We start from the raw sequence: 7,201 nt of genomic DNA, 5'->3' as shown, positions 1-7,201 counted from the left end.
GCATGTGTGCGGTCACGGGCTGTCTCCATCTCTAGCTCTGAAGGGGTGAGAGCTGGTCAGGGGGCTCATGCCTAGAACCCTGGCACTCGGGGAGACTGCTGCTGAGTCTGAATCCAGTCAGGTCTACATCATGAGCTTCAGGGCTGCCGAGACTTAACAGTCTTACTCCCAAGCCTACAACGAGAGCACCCTGGCCCCTCTGAGTGCTTACTTGGCAGACCAAGTAATGCCGGGGACGGATGAGCAAGTGTCCCCCATCTTTCTTCTTCCCCCTTTCAATACTGAAGGCTGGAATCGAAGCCCAGTACTCAGTCTTTATTTATTTAGCGTCCTGATGTCCGGGAGAGCCAGACCCACAGCAGGGCCCTCAAGACTCCAAAAGTCTTGTCACTCTTCTAGATGAGGACATCAAGTGGGATAGTCACTCATGTCCATTTTCTCAAAGTCCAAGGGGTTGTCAGGAGGCAGGCAGGGGTTGTGCCTGTGGAGAAAACATACCGGCATTTACTGGCCTTGAGACCTCTGATGGGCAAATGAGGTAGACACAGCGGGTGTCTGGAAGGAGGGTCACACAAGGGGTGACCTTGGCCACTTGCCGTGAGAACAGGTTGACCAGGATAAGCCAAAGCATGGAGTTGGAAGGTACTATTCTGTTTTTTAATTTTTTTGGAGGAGAACAAGAGACAGGGGTCTTACTCTAGCCCAGGGTGGCTTAGAACTTACCAGTAGCCCCGGCTGATCTACAACTCACTTATGGAACTCCGGCTAGCTTGAACTCACAGCAATCTTCCTAGCTTGGCCTCCAAGTGCTAGGATTACAGGCATGTGCCAGCATTGTCAGAGGTGCTGGGGACCCAGTGGGCAAACATCTCTCACTCTAGGAACTTCCTTTCAAAAAGGGAGGGAGACATGCAAAGGAGAAAACTACTCAGCTGGTAGGAATTCCTATGCATCAGGGCAAAAGAAAGGCAGAAGTCTGTGTGGGAACAGGGAGCTTCCAGACTGTTGGCCACAGAACACAAGCTCTCCCTCGACATGATGAGGGCATTTTCATGTGAAGATCAGAGAACAGAGGAGGCCTAACTATCGTCACCCCCGGTTAGAAGGAAAAGTCAACATTGTGATGCCAGAGGCACGACGGAGCAGGGCAGTGGAGGAATTGGTGTTGGCCCTTCCTAGTGCACTAGGCCTCAAACCAGGAGGGGAGACAGGTGACCTGATTTCCACTTTGTTTTTAACCCTACACTCACTAATTTATGTTGGGGGATGTTTGTGTACAGATGTGCACGCACAGCAGAGGGCAATTTGCAGGAGTCGGTGATAGAACTCAGGTTACCAAACTTGGCAGCAAATGTCTCTACCTGCCAAGCCACCTCCCTGCCCTAATTTCCATTTTTAAAAGTTCTTTAGTTGTAAGGGAAAGGAACTGTGGGTCACAGTGGACTGAGAAGAGGATAGCCTCTTCTAGGAAGAACAACAAACCTTGAAGGAAGAGGGGCTCGAGAGATGGCTCAGCACTCGCTCCTTTTGAAGAGAACCTGGGTTCAGTCTCCAGCACCCGGATGGTGGCTCACAACAACCACCCACAGCGACTCTAACTCCGGGGATCCTAGGGGATCTGAAGCCCTCTCCCGACCTCCACGGACGTTACACACACGGCCCACATACGTGCAGGAAAAAATTAATTAGGTAATTAATATAGACAATATGCAACCATCCTTGAGCATTTCCTGCAGAAAATTAAAAGTCCTTCTGGGCAGTTTTTGCTCTTATAAACTAAATCTTTCATCTGCCCCTGTTCTATACAAAGAAACAATGACTATCAGACATGAGGAGAGGTTAACCCTTAGCCAAGAACTCTCCTGAGTCATGAGATCCAAGGGAGACGGTAGGCTGTGACCTGGGATGCAGGGGGCTGGTGGGGCTTAAAAAGCCAGGGAGTAGGAATGGGGAACAGAGGAAGGGTTTTGGAGACGGATCATGTACACAGGATAAGAATCAGACGGAGATGGGCTTGAGAGGACAGCTCACGCAGAGTGAGGTAGCCGGGGGAGGGAAGGCAGGCATCTGCACATCTGTCCACTGAAAATGGAGCACAGAGCTAAAGGTGGAGAGTGGAGAGGTGGGACTAGGTCACCCAGGGTCCGGGCTGCGCTGGGGGAGAGCTGGTCTGGCAGAACTGAAACCACAGAGAGCTTTCTATGCAGAAGTCAACATGCTAAGACTTCCTCTGAGCCCATTCTGGGACCGTCACCAGAAGAACTAGACAGGACAGGATGAACGAACACCCAAGGCCAGAAGAAGGAGAAAAAGAAAAGGCAGAGCTGCAGGGAAAGAAAGAGACATGGAGAGAGATGCTCAGATGAGGGCCAATAAAGGCTTGAATTTTCCCTTTGGAGTGGTCCAGCAAGAGCAGCAAGGCACATCTAATGGAGGGTTTCTCACTCTTTCTTCCATTTCTGCCAATTCCAGAGCATTTTAAGACGTTTTTCTAATGGCCCCATCAATAACATTTTAGTATCTCAGACATCTTGTATCCCTCCACCTCACCCCATCACCCCAACCAGCACAGCTGGAAAACAGTGAAGGGACACAATCTCAGAGGGACAGAACACAAGGGATCCAGTGAGAATCAGGGACTTTGTTCCAGTGTGAATCGAAAGCCACCAGAGAGTTTTAAGCAAGGGCTTATCATGACCAGAATTCAGGTCATTATATGAAAGCAAGAGGGTGAGGCAAGCCAGGGAAAGGCTGGGGCAGGTGCCCTGGCAGAGGGGGAGTGTGAAGGGTGAGGTAAAGCAGATGTGACTTGGGGACAGAGAACCATGTTTTTTTTGGATTCTGGGTGCATAGCCAAGGCCATGTATAGGAATGGGGCTGTAGCTAGTTCTTGAAAGTATTTAAATTAGAAAACGAAGGGAGTTATGAAGGGGAAAGGCATGATCGAGTGAGTCTCCTTTACCTCTCCAGTCGTGGGTGAACTTGGTGGCTGCACCTGCTCAGCGCACTGCAGGAAGCGCCGCATGTGTTCAGCACAGTTGCCAACTGCTGCCTCATTCAAGCGAAGACACTCCTCAAAGGCTTCAAACGGCTCAGCACAGGCCTGTCGGATCTGCCGGATGATGGGGCTGTGGGAGTAGGGTATTTTAGAGCCTGAAGCATTCAAACGCCATTGCCTGGCAACCTCTAGCCCCCAGTTTTACACTCACTGGGAAGACGTGCAGCGAGCGATGCTCATCTTAAGGTAGTGACAATCTCGATGCCACGACTCTGGCTTGGCTGCCACACATTGGCCATACTGATCCAGCTCCCGGCTGCAGTATCGAGCAGTGACTTCCAGGGCCGCCTGCCTGTGGGATAGGGTAAGCGAAGATAGTCGCAAGAGTAGGCAAGAAAGAGTTCTGATTTTGGTATGTGATTGGACTAGGGATCCAGTCTGGATTTGGGAATTTTTAAGGTACTGTTATAGGGACAACCAATGAGGAGCAGAAATAAGCGCCGATCCCTGATCGTTGTGGAATAAGGTAGGATTTCGCGGGGGATAGTGGAAGTCCTAAGACAAAGTCTGGCTATTGTGAGGCAGGCCTGGAGTTATCTCCCAAGAATCTTGAGTGCAGTCATTTCCCGGTGGGGATCATGCAACCTGACAAGCATGATCTAGAGTTATAGGGAGTTGTAAACTCACATCTCCAGGCGAATTCAGGCGCCGATCAGTCAGGGAGAAGAGACCCGCCTTTTCCGGTATTAGGTTGTCATGGCGGCGCCCAAGCCAGACCTCCTGGCTCACTCTTCCGGTCGCCGAAAGTTCCCGCCACTCAACCCACATAGGCTCAACCTTCATAGCTACGTCCTGCGTTGCCTTCCGGCTCACTGCCTATCCGGGAGGCGGCCCCTGTAACTACTTCCGGTCCGTCAGCTATTTTGGTTTATTTACTTCCGGCTTGTGGTGCAGGCCCTTAGAGATCACCGGAAGTAGGACTTCGGCAGTGATTCTGCAGCTGGGGACCTGAGCTAGTTCCCTGTCGGTCAAATCTACAGCTGCTCGCGCTGCCACTTTCCCGAGTAGAGTTAAGAGTCCGCCGGCCCGCGTGACTACAGCTCTGCACACGCTGCTGCTGAGTTTAGGAACACGAGGATTAACCTCTCAGACTGTGCTGCCATAGGCTTTACGCCAGTGCACACTCTCCTCTTGACTTTAGTTTCAACTTGATGGGAAGGAATGACCTCCCACCCGATTATTCACTCAGACATGCCCTTTCCTTGGCATAGGTGGTAAAGGCAGGATGAGAGTTCGTTTTATTGCTTGCTCCTTGCAATCGTGGACAAATTACTTTCTTTGTAATTTCCTTTGGTGGTGTTTGCACCCTCCATATTTGCCTTCAGATTATAAGGCTAGACCTGGAAATTTACTTCCCTGTAAGGATAAATATTCCCATGTCACCTAGTATGGAGAGGTCTAAGGCTAGAGAAAATGAATGGCAATTACCTTAGCATGCAGTTGTAAAACGAGGATGACTGCTGTGGCCTCCTTCATATTTTTATTTTTGGGAAACATGACACTCACACCTCCACTCGTGTAGTCGCCTTTTGTCTGGTGGCACTGTCAAGAGTCTTTGAGAACCAAATGGAGATAACTAAATCACCTTAAGGTTTGAAGTGAAGATCTCAAGAGTGCTTCCGTTACTGGGGTTCCCTCTCTGAGAGCTCATTAATGAAAAAATGTTTAAATGTACTCATTTAAGATGTTCAAGGGCAATGTTATCAGTCTGAGAGAAAATACCAGAACAGGCAAGTTGTAAACATCAGCACCAGCAGCGAAGAGGTAACAGGTAAAAAGAAACTGGGGATCAAGAGTATGGCGTGTGCAGGCCAGAGGTCAGCGGCAGGCGCCTTCCTCTATTGCTTTACGCCTCAAGTGTTTTGGAGACAGGGTGTCACTGAACCTCGAAGCCCACCAGTGAGCTTGAACTGGCCAGCCAGTGAGCACCTGGGATCCTGACTCCTCACCCTAGCACTGGGATTGCAAGTGGGCCCTTCCATGCCTTTTATGCAGGCATTGAGGTCCAAAATTCAGGCCTTCGTGCTTGCTTGGAAGGCACTCTACTTAGCCATCCCCCAGTTTATTTCTTATAAAGCAGGTAACTATCTTATGACTCTCAACAACTGCTTCTTGAACATTTGTCTCAGACTCAAGACATTTGTATGTACACACAAACGTGTATGTGGCTGTCCAGAGAAGCTTCATCTCTAATGCCCCAAACTAGAAACGACCAAAATGTCCTTCAAAGTGGATAGTAAAAATAGTCTGCCCATACTTGGGAGTACTATACGGCCATACAAAGGTATGAATACTTACATGAACTTGTGCAGACTTAAAGGAAACCCTTTTAAGTAAAAAAAAAAAAAAAAAAAAAAAAGCCTATTCAGAATATGATGTTATGATTCTCTTTACATGTATTTCTTGAAATTACAGAGAACATGTTGAAGGGTTAGAGATAAGGAGAGAATGCACAGAACAAGCTGTGTGTATGGCAATATGTCCTGTGTGTAAGAGCAATTTACACAGAGGGAAACAGTCCATGCAACTAACTATACAAGAACACACATCACTGGCCAAAGCTGAGTGAGCTCTTGGATTGTCGTAATGTCATGCAATTTCTTAGTCAAGAATCTACAATTTGAGATCAAAGTTAATTTTAAAAAATTTAACGGGGTATTGTGGGATATGTTGATAATTCTCACATTCTGGAGGCTAGAGCAAGGAGATGATGGCTAAGCAATTTTGGCTTCACAATGAATCCTACCCTCAAAACCCTTAAAACACAAATATTTCGACACTAGATCTGCACAGTAACCCCAGCTACAGGATCATGGAGAGATAGAGAATAGGGTGTGTCTGGGTCAAAGCTGAGCTATTAATAACAAGGGAGAAATATCAACAATACAAGGTGTTTTCCTTATGGAAAAACTCAAACACCCATTAACAGGGAACAGTATGTTATACAGAAGCATACACATAGAATCCTAACAAGCACTGAGAAACACATACAAAGATTAAGGGAAAAAAACATAGTTACTCACTAATCAGATATATCCAGCTTTAAAGGAAGAAAGTCCCACCATTTTAAAAAAAGGCTGACAGTGGGGGCACATCATGCTATGTGAAACATGGCAATCACACAGGACAGGTGCTGCATGATCCCACTAGGAGTCAGAAGGAAAGCCAAACTGACAGGCCAGCACTTGTAGCTGATACCTGTGTTGCATCTGGAACTGTGAAGAGGACATCTCAACTTATACACACTCACTTGTAACTCTGAAAAGGTCATCTCAACTTACACCACACACACACACACACACACACACACACACACACACACACACACACACACCACTCAAAGGTGGGGACACTGGAGATGACAGATCTGTGTAGTGCAATGTTTGCAATGTATAGGAAGTCTTTGTGTCTGGTCTGAGTGAAATGGTGCAGCAAAGCCTCTGCTAAGTTGGGTTAGTAAGTAGAGGCTAGGAAAACCTTTTTGAGACTGTTGAACCTTCAAGAAATGCTGCCTCCCTCGAAGTGTACTTGCTGCTACATGAGAGATTTCAGTCACACAGACCTTCCTTGGTACTGAGACACTCCTGGCAATCCTAGAGTTCTTACTTTTGATTCTGGCTAGGCACGGTCAAAGGGGATTTGTATGGGTTTTATTCTCTCTCAGGCAGCAAGGGCAAGCAAGATAACTTTGGCAGTTATCTTAACCTTTCCCAGACCCAATTAATTTGTGTAATGACTGAATAAAAGTAACTGAAATATGCTAGTTGGGGTCAGTCTTTTCAAGAAGGCTGAAGCCCTTTGCTCCTATGGAAATCATTAGCACCTTGGTGGGCTTCTCTCTACTGTGGCACCCATGACCAACATTGATCAATACATCTAGTCAGTCCCCTTGACTGTGATAATGACATCACGGACCACACCTACATTCCAATCCACCCAGCAAATTATATATACAAAATAGCTTTAGTTTATATGTATATAAAAATAAATATTACGGGCTGGAGAGATGGCTCAGCGGTTAAGAGCACTGACTGCTCTTCCAGAGGTCCTGTGTTCAAATCCCAGCAACCACATGGTGGCTCACAGCCATCTGTAATGAGATCTGATGCCCTCTTCTGGTGTGTCTGAAGACAGCTACATTGT

The 7,201-nt window shown here is 47.5% G+C and overlaps 1 protein-coding gene across 1 annotated transcript; it reads right to left on the bottom strand.

The window, feature by feature from the left end:
- Positions 1–297: 297 nt before the first annotated feature.
- Chchd5 (coiled-coil-helix-coiled-coil-helix domain containing 5) lies at positions 298–3,850 on the bottom strand. Its single transcript, XM_032904193.1, has 4 exons — positions 3,686–3,850; positions 3,210–3,350; positions 2,963–3,128; positions 298–481 (listed from the first exon to the last, which is right to left on the bottom strand). Coding segments are annotated over exons 1-4 (333 nt in total). The 5' UTR covers positions 3,688–3,850; the 3' UTR covers positions 298–457.
- Positions 3,851–7,201: the final 3,351 nt, after the last annotated feature.

The sequence above is a fragment of the Rattus rattus genome, chromosome 5 (genome assembly GCF_011064425.1).
Source record: "Rattus rattus isolate New Zealand chromosome 5, Rrattus_CSIRO_v1, whole genome shotgun sequence".
Taxonomy (NCBI): Eukaryota; Metazoa; Chordata; class Mammalia; order Rodentia; family Muridae; genus Rattus; species Rattus rattus.
Note: the sequence above shows the minus strand (reverse complement) of the source record. Positions and strands in the feature narration are given on the sequence as shown.